Source organism: Stegostoma tigrinum, chromosome 35 (assembly GCF_030684315.1).
Source record: "Stegostoma tigrinum isolate sSteTig4 chromosome 35, sSteTig4.hap1, whole genome shotgun sequence".
In the NCBI taxonomy this organism is placed as follows: Eukaryota; Metazoa; Chordata; class Chondrichthyes; order Orectolobiformes; family Stegostomatidae; genus Stegostoma; species Stegostoma tigrinum.
In genome coordinates, this window is record NC_081388.1 from 24,140,207 (window position 1) to 24,159,903 (window position 19,697).

The following is a 19,697-nucleotide window of genomic DNA, read 5'->3' on the forward strand; positions in this document are numbered from 1 at the left end:
TTGGAAGTGCCAGCCCTTGAAAACATTTCCAATTTTTATAAGAACATTGAAGTGGGATTAGGCAATTCACCCCAATGAGCCAGCTCTGCCATTTAACGTGATCATGCTTGAATTTAACCTGGTTGCAATCCCACTCTCATGCCCATTCCCCATAGCCCTTTATCCCGCTTTCCATCAGAAACATGTTTATTTCTTTCTTGAATCTGATGATTAATTCTGACTCTGCTACACTCTGGGCAAGGGAGTTCCACAGATTCACAACCGTCTGAGAGAAGTAGTTTCTCCTTATCACAGTTTTGAACCTACCTTCTCTCACTCCAAATCTATGACTTCTTGTTTGAGATTGTCCCACATGGAGGAACATCTGTTCAATGTCCAAATTATCAATCTCCTTTAGCATTTCATATACCTCTATCAGATCACCGCTCCCCCGCCCACCCACTCTTCTGAACTCAAGCGAGTACAAGCCCAAGCTATTCAACCACCTCTTGTACAATTGCCCTTTCATCACTGGAATCAATCTGGTGAACCTCCTTCGAACTGCCTCCAGTGCCACCACATCCTTCTTCAAGTAAAGAGACCAAAACTGGATGTAAATCTCCAGCTGTGGTCTCACCAATGTCTTATATAATTGTAACAACACTTCTTAACTTTTATAATCCAGTCCTTTTACAATAATTGTGATCAGAGATGATGGGAATTGCAAATGCTGGAGAATCCAAGATAACAAAGTTATCAAAGATAACAAAGTTCACCCTGGATGAACACAGCAGGGTGCTCCTAAGATGCCGCTTGGCCTGCTGTGTTTATCCAGCCCCACACTTTGTCACCTTTTACAATAATTGCCAGGATTCCACTTGCCTTTCTTATTATATGCTGCACCTGCATACCCACTATCTTTGATTCATGCACAAAGACACCCAGATTCCTCTGCACTGACACACTTTGAATCTGCTTCTCATTTAAATAATAATTTGCCCTTCTATTTTTCTAGTCAAAATGGATGACAGTGCACTTATCCACATTAAACTTCATCTGCCAGATTCTGGGTCATTCTCCAAGCCTATCAATATCCATCTGTAAACTCTTTATTGCCTCATCACAGCCTGGTTTCCCACTTATTCCAGTACCTTCTGCAAATTTTGTTGTGTTAATAAATGTTGCTTTGTCCCTGCTCACAGATAATTTTACAAGTTGTAAATAGTTGTGATCTGAGAGCTCAACCCTGCAGCACCCACTTGTTATAAATTGCCATACAGAGAAGGGCCCATTTATTCGTAACCCTCAGCCTTTTGCCATCAGCCAGTTCTCTATCCAAGCTAACAGTCTACTCTTAATCCCTGGGATCTATCCTGTTGGATCAGTCTTTTATGCAGCACCTTGTAAAATGCCTTCTGGAAGTCTAGATATACAGATCCTCCAGACCGTCACTATCCACCTTGCTGGTTACATCCTCAAAGAACTCCAGCAAGCATGGAGTGCTCCAGCAACTTTGGCAAGCATGACTTGCCCTTCATGAAACCATGCTGACACTGGTAAATGACATTTCCCATTTTCATGTTGGGTTATGGACCAAGATTTGCACATGTCTGGTTCATAGAGACAGGTCTTCATTTAAATTAACAGTGTAGGCCTGGTAAAAGCAGATCAGAACTTTGTCCACTTCTTTGGAAACTGGGATACCCTTCAGATATTGTTCCTGATACCTTTGTGGGAAAAGTATGGTGCCATTTAGATTTTCAAAAGTACACTTCATTGTTTGTTTAAAAATGGAATAAACTCATTAACTGTCAAGTTAAATGGAACTACTGACAGACCTGTCAAACTGTCAAAACTCACAAGAAAGTCTATGAAAAAGAGCTGTGAAAGGGAACTATCAGACTGTCAAAGCATTTTAATGTTCTGCTCCTTAACTCTTTGAACAGTCTATCTGCAAGTTAAAACAAGCACTGTTTGCTATCATACTTAGTTGACATAAGCCCTAGGGTCTCCATAATGGGAAAAATTGAGATGTTTTATGGTTTATACAATCTTTTTGGACACAGTGCCAGATCCTCAGGCTAGGACTTCTATAAAGCCTCATACCACAACTGGCTTCCTCCTCTCTACTTTTGGGGCTCCCCGCCCCAACTTCAGATCGAGCCCACCCCCAGAAATTGAAAATCTAATGTCTGAGTAGTTATTTTTAAAAGCCAAAGTTCATTGAGTTGAGGATTGTGGTATGGTCATTTGACTTGTGGGCAAAAACATAGGTCATGGGTTATCAACAGAACGAGAGTTGGACTGAGTTAGAAAGAAAGAGAGATAAAATTTGAGGACATCTGTCTGCAGTACCCTGGGATTTTCTACTTTGTTAAAGGTGTTACACAATCGCAAACTGTTACAGGCAGAAGGAGAGAAATAGTGTAAGATGAAGTAAGATGGCATAGGGGAAGCGAATACGATAGTGAGGGAGATAGACAAGTGGAGGAAAGACTTGCAGAAAGAGTCAGAGATTTACTTGTTGACACCAAAGTAAAGAAGCTTGATATATGAGGACACATTCACGTCAATGCACTCTGCTCACTACAACACTGAAGGTGAGAGGGAGGAGTCTGATTTAAATGATAATTTGTATTTCCTGCACTTCTTGTATCTGCTGTGTTCCTGTTCCCTGACTCTTTGTATCTCCTGTAACTATCCTGTTTCCGGTAGCCCCTGTATCTGTTTTGTTCCTGTTCCCTGTGTGACTCTGTATCTGTATATTCAGTTTAGCTCCTATATCTGCTATATTCCTCTGCCCAGTCTCTATGTATCACCTGTATCTTCCCTATTACCTGCGGCTCCTATATCTGCTAATGGTCCCCTGCCTTGTCTGTCTCTGTATCTCCTGTATCTGTCTGATGCCTGTAGCTCCTACATCGATGTTTATGTTCCCTGATTCTCTGTATCTGCCCTGTTTCCTCTAGTTCCTGTGTCTTCTGTGCTCCTTTTCCCTGTCACTTTCTGCATCACTTGCATCTTTCCTGTTTCCTGTAGTTCCTGCATTTGTGGTGCTCTTGCCAATATTACCTGACAATTTTGTGTTGACTACCTGAGGTACATCTGGGCAGGAACCCAATGTAAACAAGCTCTGAGACTTTCCTGGATTATCACAGGATGGAGAAGTCAATCAGGTTATACCCAGAAGTTACAAAGTGATAGTAATAGTGCCTTGTTTTCCCTGTCTGCACTCAGTGCATGATGCTTAGAGGTCTGAAAACTGCCAGGTGTCACATATACAGGCAGATACATATCATATGAGCGGAGGGCTTCACCAGAGTCAACAGCTCAAAGGTTTCAGTCAATATTTAGTTCGACCTGGGCTGCAGAAAACTGAACAAATGTTATCTTTATGCCGGGGAAGTAAGAAAAATCCTATAGCTCCATATAACCCAAAATTAAAAACCCACATATGATGGTATAGGATGTACATGTTTAGGAATCTCTTGAATGGTGCAGACTCCTTGTCAGAACATTGATCATATTATAAAGAAAGTGTTTTCGAACTGTGAATTGCCACAGGCAGCCTAATGGAGTGGAACACCTGTCTCTTATAAAGAATAACAATTCTTATAGCGCCTTTCACTAAATCAGGATTTCCCAATTACACTTTCTAACTAATGAAATTTAGTCACATATCAGCCAATCTGTGCACAGAAAGATTCCACAAAAACAATGCAAACAACTTAGTCCAATCCTCAATCTCAACAAATGGTTGGAATAATACCAGGTTGGGAGGAGTTCTGTATGAAAAGTTTCAATAACAAACACATTGGATAAGTGCTATTTTTGATAATAGATGTGTCTGATGCCAACGGGATAGGCAAAGGGTATATTTGATAAGGAACAGGTTGAGTAACCAGCGGGTTAGGTAAAGAGTGTGTTCAATAACGAATGACTGAGTAACAGACAGATTGGATAATAGACGGGTTCCTTAAATTGCGGGCTTAGTAATGATTGTTTTGAGAAATGGGTGAAATGGACCAGTGAGCTACTCCACCAGGATACAGCTCAAGCAGTGACACAAAGAGTTTTATCTCAATGTATTAACTGAACACTTAGGTGAAAGTATAATTAAATCCCTTCACTTTAAGCTCAGAAAGTATAATAGCATTAAATCTAAGCAAATAATTAATCTTGTTGCAAATTTTTTGAAAATTTGCAACCCTAAATCAGAAGTAACTCGTGTCAAACAATGATCCTTTCCCATAATTTTGTTAATACTACTGATGTGATATGTGAGGGACACCAGGTTTAAGCAAGGCCTTTTATATCACTGTGTTATATTAGCAGATCATCTTGCTGTTGTTTCTGGGTTTGACCCATTGTGATATCCAGCTGTTAACCTAGCCTAGTTCTCATAGACACTAGGCCAGTTGTTGCTGTGGGGATGAACTCTCATTAGGCAAATAGTTGTTTTCGGCTTTGTCTTGAAAGAAGACCTCCTAATCTTCAATTATCGCCCCTTGTTTTAGTCTCTACATAAGAGGGAACATCATCTAGGTATCCACGCTATTTTTCGAACCAAGCCGTTCTGAGACGTTATTACACAACTCTGGGCCAGGTGGGACTTCAACCCGGATCTCCCTGTCCTGGGGTCTCCTCAAGATCTTGTATGTTTCAATAAAAATCACCCCTCAGTCTTCAAAATTTCAATGAGTATAGACCTAACCTTTTAAACCTTTCATCATCAGATAAGCCCTTTCATCCCAGGACTGAGTGACTGAACTTTCGGTGAACTGCTTCTAAAGCATTACTAAACAGACCAAAACTAAAATAAAACTGTCCTCTAGACATAGCTTCTGCAAAGCCTGGTACCACTGTGGTACAACATTCTCACTTTATATTACATTCCTCTTGCAAACACTCCCTTGTATCGCTGCACAAACATTATGTGATGTGAAGAGATTGGAGCAGGAAGATTTCAATCTTCATGCACAGAAGCCCTTTTTCATTTTATATTATTGTTTCTCATTTCATATAAAAAGCTATTGGAATTTGCGAAGAGATGTCAAATTCAATGGAGCTTCAGAGTATCTCTGCCAAGGGCTTAAGCACTTAAAGCTGAGAAAGGAAGCTATAACTAAAACATGACACATTTATATCAGCAAATCCCAATCTGAATCTAGACATATGCATATATAATGGAAAATGTTGACATTAAAAGTTGTCTAAGCTACATAAACAGGAAGTAAGTTTTAATGGACAGGAAGAGTGCACTGCCATGAAGTTCTCTTGTATAAAAGACATCAATAGACAGCCAATATAACAAATAGTAAAGCTGTACTCACACTTCACTTGTCACGGAGGAATTTCGGGACATTGTTTTGGGTGACATATCGTAGTCGCTGTCAGACCGATAAAGAAACGACTCCCGACGCTGGCTTTGAGGGAACGTTGGATGTAGCACCAGTCCCGGACTCGCCTGCGAGTCCAGCGGACTCCGACCTGGAGCCGGACCATTCTCAACATCAAAACTGCAAAAAAAATTTTGTTTTTCATTATTTTCCATGTCTAAACGCATACTTCCGGAAATTGTTGATGGAACATTTAGAAATTTAACAAAAATCTTTTTCAATTAATTGCTATCGTCCTCTCCTGAAGGTGCTGACTCTCCCTGGGATATGGCTCCCCATCTCCTGAAGGTGCTGACTCTCCCTGGGATATGGCTCCCCATCTCCTGAAGGTGCTGACTCTCTCTGGGATACGGCTCCCCATCTCCTGAAGGTGCTGACTCTCTCTGGGATACGGCTCCCCAGCTCCTGAAGGTGCTGACTCTCCCTGGGATACAGCTCCCCATCTCCTGAAGCTGCTGACTCTCCCTGGGATACGGCTCCCCATCTCCTGAAGGTGCTGACTCTCCCTGGGATACGGCTCCCCATCTCCTGAAGGTGCTGACTCTCCCTGGGATACAGCTCCCCATCTCCTGAAGGTGCTGACTCTCTCTGGGATACGGCTCCCCAGCTCCTGAAGGTGCTGACTCTCCCTGGGATATGGCTCCCCATCTCCTGAAGGTGCTGCCTCTCTCTGGGATACGGCTCCCCATCTCCTGAAGGTGCTGACTCTCTCTGGGATACAGCTCCCCATCTCCTGAAGGTGCTGACTCTCCCTGGGATACGGCTCCCATCTCTTGAAGGTGGTGACACTTGGTAGGTATAGTTCAATGAACCCAAGGTGCACCTCATTTCCATTTTAAATATTTGAATATTAAATGTTGACAAATTATCAGATTACAGAGGATATCACAGCTAAATCTAAGCTTACCCTCATGTCACATCCGTCCTGGATTCTGTAACACATACTAAATACTGTAAATTATACATCACAACTTAGCTGTGATATTTCTGAATCTGGTTTATATCTAGAAAGAGAATGAATAGTCTTTGAGTTTAATGAATCCTTTTGACCCATCACTAATCGCAGGCTAAATCTTTTGGTATTTTGAACAGCATCTGTACCCTCAAAGTGTTGAGAAAGACAGATCCCATACTTTAGGTATGTGTTGTTTAGTGGAAACTGCTTTTAACTCGCATGGTAGAGCTACAGTCTTTGTTAAGCAGCTTTTTAAATCCTCAAAACTTGCCCCCACCATTCCCGCCTGGAGATGAAGACCTGGGTAGATAACGCCACTGGTGTTGGCAACCTCTACTACATTATCCCAGTAAAACAAACCGTGAGATTTTTCGGTAGGCCAAACAGCATCAGAGGAGCAGGAAGGCTGACGGTTCTGGCCTAGAATTTCTGAAGAAGGGTCTAGGCCCAAATCATCAGCCTTCCTGCTCCTCTGAAGCTGCTTGGCCTGCTGTGTCCGTCCAGCTCTACACCTTGTTATCTCAAATTCTCCAGCATCTGCAGTTCCTACTATCTCTGAGATATTTCACTTTGCAAGAACTATGCATTATAGACCAGGATCCAAACAGAAGTCTTATTTGTAAAGGTTACTAAATCTTGGTTTTAATTATACCAAGGAGGCATCAAACCACTCCCCTTCATCTAACTACCACTCTACTCCATCCAACCACTTAGTTACACACTAAACCCATGCTGTAGTGCAGCCACGTCCAGTCCTTTTATCCAATCTTCTGACCCTCCATTTGCATCCACTCTGCTAACCCTCTTTTGACTTACTCTAACTTGGCAGTAGATGGTAACTGTAGAAGTTGACGTTGAGAGAGAGGAATCGTCCTTCACTCAAAGCTTTGTGGACCGGTTCATTTGAGGAACATTCTGTCACCGGCTGAATTTCATTGTGGGATTGCCAAACTGAAGCAGTTGGCTGGCTGCAGGGGTCACACTCCTGACCACTCCAACTTCGTGGAGACTGGGTGAGGGAAATCTAAGAGATAAATGTGGCTTTGATAGAATCGAGGGCATGAACATTGAGTACTGGAGACAGTCGAGCTTTAAAAATCCAAGGTGGGTTGTAAAGTCAGTGCAGTCCCACTCGCTGATCAGAGACAAATGGCTGGTAGTATACCTCTGGTTAGAGGGCAAGGTCAAGAAAGCAGGCCTTTCATGATAACCTCAGCTGGTCTGAGCACTGAACCCACTCTACTGGTCTCACTCCACATTATAAACAAGAAAACATTATACTGAAGTGCATTCAGAATGTGTCTGATGATGATATCATAGGCTGTATCAAATGGGGTTGAATAGAAAAACCTAAATCTCTAAGTGCACATATCACCACAAACTCTTCACTTCAAATTTTGTCATCATCAACCTCAGATCTTCTTACATTTTAATCTTATCCCTCAATTTGCTGGTTGTTCTCTAATTATTCATCCTATTCTCTAGGAGGTGCACCCAGCCTTACACCCCCATTCCAAATAATCTGATTAAATACCATGCTTATGTACTCTTCATCCACTCTGTTTGTATAAGGCAGAATACTTAGTCTCCCCTCCTCTACGCACTCTCCACAGTAAACATTTTAATTTCCACATTCTTCTATTACTTCTACAGCTGCAGGTACTGGCAAGGTCGTAACTTCATTTTAAATTTTCATTCCACCACTTTTTATTTTACTCCTTTCTTTCCTTCCTCATGGTTTGCACCAAAATAAAGCATTTTGTGCATCGTAACACAAGGGGAGGCGATGGCCTAGTGGTATTATTGCTGGACTGTTAATCCATAGACTCAGATAATGTTCTAAGGAACTGGTTTCAAATCCAACCCCAGCAGATGGTGGAAATTTGAATTTAAAAATACCTGGAAATAAGAATCTAATGATAATCATGAATCTTTTGCCAATTGTTGGGAAAAACCTATTTGGCTTACTAATGTCTTTTAGGGATGGAAACTGCCGTCCTTACCTGATCTGGCCTACATGTTACTCCAGACCCACAGCAATGCGGTTGATTCTTAACAGCCCTCTGGGCAATTAATGCTGCCTAGCCAGCAACGGCCTCATCCCCTGAATGACCAGAAGTGAACAGAGGAGACAGTCTTCCGTACACAGTATTGCACACTGACACACAAATGGTGGACAAAAGCTGCATATTGATCAGGAGTTGAATACCAACCAGGAACAGGATATTGATCAGAGATGTGAGATCAACCAGGATTTGGTGAAATGTTATATTTTGATCAGGAGCAGATATTGACCAGGAGTTTTAGACTGATCAGGAGATGGTTATTGATCAGTGGCAGAATATTAATCAGGAACAGACTATTAATCAATGGTAGCATATTGGCAAGAAGCAGAATATTGGTGTTACACTTTCTTTAAAAGTGTGAACAACTCAGTCAAGAAAATTAATCTGATTAAAAACCAAAATCTGTACAATAACGATAGCAATGAAAGAATGGGATAACAGAAGTAACAGCTGAGTGAGCACTGTAATCAATGAGGAGAGATACTCAGCCAGGTCCAAACCTCACAGCCATGTCAGCTGTACAGGGCACACATCCAAATGGAGACAGGTGGGTCTGAGTATCTCCTAGTACAACAAAAACTAGAGAACTTACTGCACTGTCAGGGTGCCGTGCACTCAGTGCTGTGGCCACTAACAATGCACAGTTGTTGGGTGAATGGAGGATGGTTAGTTCAGTTGGCTAGTTTACGACACAGAGTGATGTCAACAGCATGGGTTCAATTCCCACACAGAAGTGCTGTCCTTTTCAATCTCTCCCTTCACTTGAGGCATGGTGACTCTCAGTTTAAACTGTTGTCAGTTACCTCTCTCCAATGTTTAAGCTGGCACCATTTTTAAGAATGTCAAATAGAGAGGCAACCAAAACCATGCCAAAGTGTAGCCACACTGTTGACATAGCCTGATATCAGCATCAAATATATAACTGATGCCCCTGTTATTGGTGGCTTCATCCTCTTTGCTCTATATTCTAGAATCCTGTCAGTAATCTCACAAAGATGGAGGTGATATTAGATTGCCTGAGGTTCCTGAATGGAGTTAATGTTTGCCTACTGTAGCCCCACAGTGGAGTTAATGTTTGAGTCCCTGTAGCCCCACAGTGGAGTTAATGTTTGAGTCCCTGTAGCCCCACAGTGGAGTTGATGTTTGAGTCCCTGTAACCCCACGATGGAGTTGATGTTTGAGTCCCTGTAGCCCCCTCACAGGAGTTGATGTTTGAGTCCCTGTAGCCCCATGGTGGAGTTGATGTTTGAGTCCCTGTAGCCCCAAGGTGGAGCTGAAGCTTGTTTCAAGTTCCCACCACCCTCTTCTGCCCTCAATCACTGTTTAACGTCCTGTGAACAGAGAAGGACTACAAACCTAAGAGTCCTTGCGAATCGTTGTTTCTTGATGTCTTCCTCACTGAAGGAGAAATGCATAACACCGTCCAATAACAACTGAAGTCAGACCCTCGGCTACATCTGAGAGGTGCATGTAAAGATGCCTAATGTCAGCTATCGCCAAGACAACTTGCACCGAACAACTTCCCCAGCACTTACTCACTTCTCTCTCTGTCCCGAGGTATCAGAGGTAGCGTGGCTGCTTATAAAACCCGACACAGAGACTCAGCTTTGGACTGAACCAAGCTACATTTCATTAAAAAGCTATCTGTTTTATAGGATCCACTTACAAATTAACAGTAGATGATGTTCCCACAGAGGAACACCGACATAAGCAACAAATTTGGAAATTTGCAACAAATTCTGATACCTGGCAGGAAGAAAAGCATCTTCATCCATTGTCCAGTTGGTTCTGGGCAAATGTACTGATCCCAGAGTAAGCCCCTGGTCTGAGCTGACTTGGCTGATGCTTGAGAGATTACTGTTGCTAACCCTCCAGACCTGGAGAGCTCCTATTTCTCATGGAAAGTAAATGTGTGAGGATACTGGTTAAGGGTAGGATTGGGTTTGGAGCCTGAAGTTTCTAACGCTGCATGGAAACCATGCAATAATGAGCAGAGCTGGAATTGCTCTGGGTTTAGCCACTCTTCCAGACTGACCAGAGTGCATATTTCCTCAGGTGTAGTAGGTATCTGCCACTGAAACCAAACACACAGCGTAAATGTATGGTGTGCATGGGAAGCACTGACTGACAACAAAGACTCCATTTACTGCAAATATGATTATTCTGCCCACATTTGAACCAAGTGCAATTTAAATATTTTGTGAAATATTCGTAAAACATAAAACAAAGCTTCTGGAAATCCTTTCTATGAAGTCTGTCCTCCCAAAATATAGTCCTAAACCTAATCTCAACGCCATGTCCCCAAATCTAGCTCTCATCCTATTCCCCACCCAAGCCATAAGAAAATCCTGTACAAATTCCAAAATCCTACACCTTAAGACGTCCATTCTGGTTTAATTATACCATCCAGACATCCATGCTGGCACAACAAAAATTGAAGGGAACATTGCTGTTAGGATGAGATGAACAGGGTTGGAGAAGGTTCACTTCAGGCATAAACACTAGCACAGACCTATTGTGTCTAATGGCCTGTTCCAAATGTAATCACTAAACCAATGGTTTGTAATGCACAGAATTCGTGGAAAAGTACTGTATCAGTGCAGGTCTGGCAGAAAACGTACTAATCTGACTAAATTATGTCATATGAAGGTCAATGTGAATGAGATTTTTAAAATAAAAATTTTGTGTGTCCCACTAGGTAAGGGTATAACTAATACTTGAATTGAGACGGTCCAGGGTTTAGGCTTTGATCTCATTACCTGATTTCACAGGGATCATGACATTTCTGGTAGTAACAGTGCGAGGCTTAGATTTTTTTGTACATTTAGCAGCACTGTCAGTCAAAACTGAACATTTTTTCCCCATGACTAAATTACCTGCAGTATATTTTTTCATCTATTCATCACCGCCAGTAAATCAGCCACATTTCCAATTGCATATTTACATGCAAAACCCATTACAGGCAAAGCAAAACAACACAAATGAGGGAAGTGAGGGTTAGTAGTTGGAGAAGTTATCCAGTGAGACCTGCGTCTCACATTCTATCTCAGCTCTGTCTAGACCTCACCTCCCCTCCCTCACTTCAATTTCTATCCAGGGAACTGCCCACATCCCTTTTCACCCCTATTCCAGTCTCCACTCGGAGTTTCCACTGGTAAGTGAACATCAGAACAAAATGCGTCTTTGTTGTGATGCCCACTGTGGTTCTTTGGTCTGCTCACACTTTTGGGCACATTATGATAAACCAGTGAGGGAAGGTAATGGAAAGTGCCAGATTCACATGGATCTGTACACCAGCAAAACACAATTCCAGAAGGTTAATACACTGAAAGAACTACAAATGCATTGCTGTCCCAAGCAGACTGAGCAGCTCCCTGACAAAGGTACGACTCTGCCAAGTAGTCCAGATAGAAACTGGCAGACCTGACTGAATCCAAGTGACAGGTGAATAAATTCTGTCTGGGAACTTGTGAAGTGGATGGAAGACGGAGAAGTGTGCAGAGAGGCTGAGATTCAATAATTCAGCCTTACACTGATGAAAGTTCACAAGAGTGGTGGTTTGATTAGGTTTCTGAATCTGTTTCAAGTTGTCCCTGCCAAATTTTTGCAGGGACCTAGTGAGCTGACAGCTCCAGTATTGAGAATCCTGACTCCGGCTCTTGCAGTGGTCCAGGAGGGTGTGTGCTGTCTTAGTGATGTCAGCCTATCCTATCCCCCTGTACTTACTTAGCTGTGACGACAAGACCATTCATTTCCAGCTCAGACCTGGCAGCTAGCCAGCTACAGTTCGATCAGAATCTCACTCCTGATTGAGACACCATCCCTGTCACTTACTTTCCCTCATTACCCACAGTGCAAAATCCATCAGGTCACATTAAAGGCTTTCTGTTATGGGCAGAATCCACCGTAAATGTGTAAATTACACACAAAAGCGTGTCAGTATTACAAAGTTGCTACTTTCATAGAGTCAAACAGCGCAAAAAAGGCCCTTCGGCCCATCGAGTCTGTACTATCATAACTACCACTGCAGCACTAATCCCAACTTCCTGCACATGTCCCATCATCTTTGAATGTCATGACACTGGAGTTACTCCCCCAAATATTTTTTAAAAATTGTAAGATTTCCAGCCTACACTACCTTCCCCGGCAGTGCATTCCCAATTCCCAACACCCGCTGAGTGAAAAAGTTTCTTTTCCCCAATTCCCTCTGAATCTCCTGCTCTTTACCCTAAAACTATGTTCTGTCATGATTGACCCCTCAAACAAGGGCAACAGCTGCTCCCTATTCATCCTGTCCATACCCTTCATTATCTTATACACCCCAATCATGTTCCAAACCCCCACCTCAGTCTTCTCTGCTCTAAAGAAAACAACCCAAGCCTATCTAACATCTCTTTATAGTTCAGTTTCTCCATCCCAGCCAACGTCCTGGTGAACTCGTCCATACACCCTCCTGTGCAATTACATCTTGCCTGTAGTGAGGTGACCAGACTGCACACAGTATTCCAACTGTGGCCTGACCAATGCTCTGTACAACTGCAACATTACCTCCTTGCTCTTATACTCTGTGCCACGACTTGATGAAAACATGTGTCCCACGGGGCAGCACGGTGGCTCAGTAGTTAGCACTGCAGCCTCACGGTGCCAAGAACCCTGGTTCAATTCCAGCCTCGTGTGACTGTCTGTGTGGAGTCTGCACATTCTCCACATGTCTGTGTGGGTTTTTTCCAGGTGCTCCGGTTTCCTCCCACAGTCCAAAGATGTGCAGGTTAGGTGGATTGGCCATGCTAAATTGCCCATAGTGTTCAGGGGTGTGTGGGTTATAGGGGGATGGGTCTGGGTGGGATGCTTCAAGGGGCGGTGTGGACTTGTTGGGCCGAAGGGCCTGTTTCCACACTGTAGGGAATCTAATCTAATCTAATCCATATGCCTTCTTAACTATCAGGGATTGGTGAATAATTACCCCAAGATCCTTCTGTTCCTCAGAGCTACCAAGTGTCCTGTATTTATGAAATACTCCCTCATCTTGTTTCTTCTTCCAAAGTGCATCACCTCACACTTGTCAGGGTTAAATACTATCTGCTACTGTGTCTGCCTATCCTACCAACCTCTCCCCATCTTCCCGTAATCTACAACCATCTTCTTTGCTATTTACCACTCTACCAATCTTGGTTGCATCTGCAAATTTTCTAAACATTCCTCCCACATTTTCATCTGTATCGTTTATGCATGTAACAAACAATAAGAGACCCGGTACTGGTCCTTGAGGTACATTGCTGAACACCGACCTCCAGTCACTCAAACAGCCTTCTACCAGTACACTTTGTGGCCTATTACTAAGCTAGTTTCTGATCCATCTTGCCAGGTTCCCCTCAATTCCATGTGCTTTAACCATCTCAATCAGTCTCCCACGTGAGACCTCGTCAAAAGCTTTGGTAAAATCTGCATATACTACATGCACTGAACTTCCCCCAACCACACACTTGATCACCTTTTTAAAAACAAAAATATGATCTCCTTCTAAGAAAGCTATGTTATCCCTAAATAACCAATGCCTGCCCAAATGAATATTAGTATGCTCCTTCAGAATTTTCTCCAATAGTTTCCCTGCCACTGACATGAGACTTATTGGTGTGTAACTTCCTCGTTCATCTCTACCACTCTTCTTAAAAAATGAAACCGCGTTTGCCATCCTCCAGCCCTCAGGCACTTCCCGTATGGCCAGAGAGGAATTAAAAATTTGTGTCAGAGCTCCTGCAATTTCTTGCCTGACCTCCCACAGGAGCCTAGGATACAACGCATCAGGGCCAGGGGATTTGTCTGTTTTTAAATGTGACCGAGACTCCAATACCTCCCTATTTCCTATGTCAAATTGTGCAAATTCCTCACAGTCCCTTTTCCTGAATTCCATACCTATGTTCTCTTTTCCAGAGTGAAGATCAAATAGGTGTATTTATTCAATATCTTGTAGCTTTTCACACACAGGTTGCCCACTTGGTCCCTATTCTTTCCCTGGCTAACCTCCTCCCTTTAATGTATTTGTAAAATACTTCAGGATTCTCCCTATTCTGTTCGCAAGTTCTTTTTCATGCCCCCTTTTTGCTCTCCTATTTTGTTACTTTCTAAAGTTCTCTCGTGCATTTCCTGTATTATTCTAAGGCTGTAGCTGATTTGCTTCCTTTGGACTTGCTAAAAACCCTACTCCTATTCTTTATCCAGTCCTGAATTCTCCTAGACTTCCAGGTTTCTCTGAACTTATTGCTCCTACATTTCCCTCAAAAGGGTATATACTGGACCTGTACTCTCCACTGATCCTTTCTGAATGTCCCCCACCATTGCTCTGCTGTAGACTTACCTGCAAGAAGCTGTTTCCTGTTGACTGCAGCCCTATTCTGCTTTATACTAATGAAATCTGTCTTCTCCAAATCCAACTTCATCTTTTGCAGCCATCTTTTTCATTGTCCAGAACAAATTTGAACCGCATCATACAGTGGGCCCAAATAGTTTTTCTAGGTGAAGCAACATTTCCCCTGACCCTCCTCAATAAATGTGTATTGTATTTGCTGCACCCAGCGTGGCCTACTCTACAGTGGAGAAACCAAACACAGTCTGGGTGACTGCTTTGCAGAACATCTCTGGTCTGCGCACAAGGAGGTCCCTCACCTTCCCATAGCCAGCCATTTGAACACCACATCCTGCTCGCATACCCCCACGTCTGTTTGCAGCATGCTCCAGCGTTCCAGTGAATCACAGTGCTTACTGGAGGAACAATATCTCATCTTCAGACTAGGCACTTTACGGCCTTCTAGAATTAACATTGAGCGCAACATCTTTAAATTGTGAACATTTCTTCCATTTCTTTTAGCTTGTTTTCATGTCCTCCCCTCTCCCCATTCCACTTACTGTCCTTTCGAATCTGGCAGGAGATGTACCATTGTTCTGCCACTTTTTCATTCCGATCACTTAATCTGAACTATTAATATCTTTTCTCCACCATCACTGACATCTTCAACCTCTCCCTCCTACAATCCAAAGTCCCCAGCTGCTTCAAGAAGAACACCATCATCCCCGTACCCAATAAAACACATGCAGTGTAACCAGTGCCTTAATGACTACTGCCCAGTGGCTCTGACTTCAATCATCACGAAGTGCTTCAAGAGGCTGGTCATGGCCTTCATCAACTCCATTCTCCCAATCTGCCTCAATCCCCTACAGTTTGCCTACTGACATAACGGGTCCATGGAGGATGGCATATCTCTAGCCCTGCACTCATCCCTGGAATATCTGGACAACAAAGACACATACATGAGACTGCCGTTCATTGACTACAGCTCCGCCTTCAACACCATTATCGCCTCCAGACTATCTCAAAACTGTGTGACCTTGGTCTCGGCTCCACCCTCTGAAACTGGGTCCTCAGCTTTCTGACCCACAGACCCCAATCAATGAGGATAGGTAACTGCTCCTCCCCAACAATAACACTCAACACTGGAGACCCCCGAAGGATGCGTCCTCAGCCCCCTTCTATACTCCCTGTACACATACGACTGCGGTCTCAAATTCCGAACAAATGCCATCTACAAGTTTGCTGACGATGCCCCTGTAGTGGGATGGATATCTAACAATGACGAGTCAAACTACAGAAGGGAGATAGAGGGCTTGTGACGTGGTGCAGTGAAAATAATCTGTCTCTCAACTTCGGCAAAATTAAAGAACTGATCATCGACTTCAGAAAGAAAGGAGGAGAACACACCACATCTACATGAGAATTGAGGTTGTGAGAGTGGACAGCATCAAGTTCCTCAAGGTGATGATAACTGACAACCTGTCCTGTGCTTCCCATGTAAATGTGACAGTCAGGAAGGCACAACAAAGCCTCTTCTTCCTCAGGCAGCTCAGGAAATGTGCCATGTCCATGAGGTCCCTCACCAACTTCTACAGATGCACCACTGAAAGCAGACTGTCTGGGTGCATACAGCCTGGTATGGCAACTGCTCTGCCCAGGGCCGTAAGAAACTACAGAAGGTGGTGTGCACAGTCCAGACTGTCACAGAAGCCAACCTTCCACCCATGGACTCCATTTACATGGCTTGCTGCCATGGAATGGCGGCCAACATCATCAAAGACGCATTGCACCCCGGTAATGACCTCGTACAACCTCTTCCATCAGGCAGCAGGTACAGAAAGCTGAACACACGCACCAGCAGTTTCAGGAACAGCTTCTTTCCAGCTGTTATCAGTCTGATGAATGGACTGTCTAACCTCAAATAATGTAACTTGCAATGTAACCTGTACACCTCGAAGTCTGTTTGATCTGTACATCCTTTGCTTGCTTTGCCTCATAAACAAAGCTTTTCACTGAATTTTGGTAGATATGACAATAAATCAGTCAATCACCCTACAGCCACTACCCCCGCACACCCCCACATTCCAAACTATTGCAAAAGTCCTCTCCACACTTCAGCAGCTCTAGTGAAGAGTTAGCTAGCCGTGAAACTGTCTGACCTGTTGTGATCTCAGACTTGTTATTTTCAGCGCAGAATCCTGCATCTGCAGTAATTTGTTCCCAATTTTAAATAGCCCCTCCAAGACTAAGAAATCAGTGCAATTAATATAATTACATGCAGGAGTTACTGGGCCGGTGTGACCAGTTATAGTGAGGTGGACATGTTCCCAAATGACATGAAATTTACAGCATCCAGATCCTTCAGACCATGGAAACTCAATTTGTGCTGGATGTCATTTTCCTTTGAGATTCCCACTCTGCCAATTCTGGAATTGCTTTAAAAAGCGATTGCAAATGGAGGGCAGATTCCGAAGAGCTCCAACAAAATCCTGCTTCTCAGCACGGCCGCTGATGTAAGCATCACAGAAATCTCATGAGACAGAAATGCACACTGAAGCACAGAAACAAGTGAAAACCTGGTCAAGGAGATAGGCGTCAGAGGGCACACTAAAGGTGCAGAGATTTGGGATCAGAATTAATTTGGCAGCTAACAGTGGGATGATTAAAATCAGGGATGGGGATGGAATTAGAAGAGGACAGAGATGCCTGGAGGAGGTACAGATGGGGAGGAATTCAAAATCAATGCTGAGCATTTTAATAAGGAGCCTGTGCTTTGTTGGGAACTTGTGTATGTGAGAACAGGGGAAGGTGACTTGGTGTCAGCAGCAGAGTCTGGGGTGAACTGAAGCTTATCCAGGCAGGAAGGCCAGGGCAACACTGGAGTAATGTCACTACACCTGAATCAGTTTGGAACCAGGTAAGGTTACAAAGGTGGCAAGGAGATGGAGAGGCAGGACATTTGAAACACAGGTTGGGGACAACAGGAACTCTGAAATTGCACAAACAGTCTGGTTCACCCTGAGATAGTGACCAGGCACAGGAGGGATAGGGATGACATGGTGACCAGGGAGGGGTGGGGGAAGTGTGGATTAGACAGTGACCAAGGATTGGGAGGGAATGAGAGTGCCCAGGTGGGCAGGGAGTACGACCGTGACCAGAGATGGGGTGTGTATGAGACAATGACTGGGGTGAGGGCGTGGTAAGACATTTATGATAGCAGCCAGAGACAACAGTTTCTGGGCTCTCCATCTTTAATTGAGGAACTTCACCTAAGATTGGGTGAGGAGTTTCGCCATACAGGCAGTGGAGGGATTGACAGAAGTAGTCATCCACACAGTATTGGTTAGAATCCTTAAAAACAGCCTTTTAAACCCACAACCCCTTCTATCCAGAAGGACAAAGGGAGCAGATACCTGGGAAAACTATCATCTGCAAATCCCCCTGCAAGCCACTCACCATCCTGACCCGCTACTGGGAAACACTGCCTGGAGACACTGAGCCAGTAATAATATCAGAGAGTCTCCAAGGCATTGCTTAAAAATCCAGATCTTTGAGAAGCCTTTGGACATTTAATCCTACATCTTCTCAAATGACACAGTGCCACATTTTGGTTTACAATCTTCTGTGAAACTACTGGGTATCATTTGTTCTGTTGAAGGACCAGTATAAATAAAAGTTCTTGTTATAGTGCAGGGCCAGTTGCCTACTCAGCAGTTTAACTGGAATGGGCTTAAGAGAGCAGCACCCGTGTGCTACGGACAAGGTAAGCAAGAGGGTGAGGTATTGCAGGACAGGGTTAGACAGAGAGAGAAAGAAAGATGCAGGCAGGTGGAAGACATCTTGGAGGAAGATGAGTTAGGGTTTTCCCAATTCTTGCTACATATGAATAGACTAGGCTCAGGGTCTACGGTGGAGTTTCCACAGCTTGTACAGCCTCCATGAATAGTGAGTGCTTGGGCTGCAGCATGATAGTGGTGCTGCTCAGATCTACCCTGTCCGCGTCATTGTGCATGTGGAAAGCATGAGAAACTAAGAAAGAAATGTTGTTACTTCTTCCTTTTCAGCTACTAAATTGTAACAGATACAGCAGGTTGAGCAGTCACGTGGTCTGTACAGAGGTGAGTATCCAATATCCTAAACGTTCGTTCACAAATGGAGGGATGGTGATGTCTAATAAAGAAACAAGGACACCAGGAGAGTCCCAGCAGATAACTCTCAAAGAAACAACGGGCACTACTGGCAGCAAGTCTCAGACCTCCCTTGGTGAGAGCTACCTCAATGAGAACAGCAAAGGGGAGAGATAAAAAAACAACCTTTTATAAACAGCTCACTCTTCAAATCTGTGTTTTTCTACACAGAGCTGGCAGGATGTGGGGACGACTTTGGAGGAGGGGCTGATTTTCAGAGAAATGGGTCAGTGTGCAGAAAACTTGTCTAACCTGACAGGGAAACTAAACTGAGTCCATCTCACCACACACACTCCCTCACAAACCCGACCACAACCCCCCACACACTCCCTCACAAACCTGACTCCCACCCGCCACACACATTCCCTCACAAACCCGATCCACCCCACCCCCCCACACACACATTCCCTCACAAACCCAAACCCCAGCCCCCACGTACACTCCGTCACAAACCTGTCCCAACTCACTCACTCTCACACACACACAAGTCCGACCCCCAGCCCCACATACATTCCCCCACAAACCCGACCGCACCCCACACACACATTCCCTCACACACCCGACCCCCGACCCCCAACCCCCACATACACTCCCCCACAAACCCGATCGCACCCCACACACACATTCCCTCATAAACCCGACCCCAACCCCCACACACACTCCCTCACAAACCCAACTCCCACACCCCACACACATTCCCTCACAAACCCGACTCCCAGCCCACACACACACTCCCCCACAAACCCGACCCCCAGCCCACACACA

The 19,697-nt window shown here is 44.0% G+C and overlaps 1 protein-coding gene across 5 annotated transcripts in view; it reads right to left on the reverse strand.

Moving 5' to 3' along the window:
• LOC125447481 (cAMP-specific 3',5'-cyclic phosphodiesterase 4B-like) overlaps window positions 1-19,697 on the reverse strand; it is a 421,594-nt gene that overhangs the window by 66,192 nt on the left and 335,705 nt on the right. For 4 of the 5 annotated variants that reach the window (XM_059639794.1, XM_059639792.1, XM_059639793.1 and 1 more), the window contains one exon: window positions 5,313-5,498. In XM_059639794.1, coding sequence (XP_059495777.1) covers window positions 5,313-5,498 — 186 coding nt within the window. Of the gene's footprint in view, window positions 1-5,312; window positions 5,499-9,755; window positions 9,944-19,697 lie in introns of those variants that run through there. The other variant, XM_048521876.2, reaches the window with a different exon arrangement.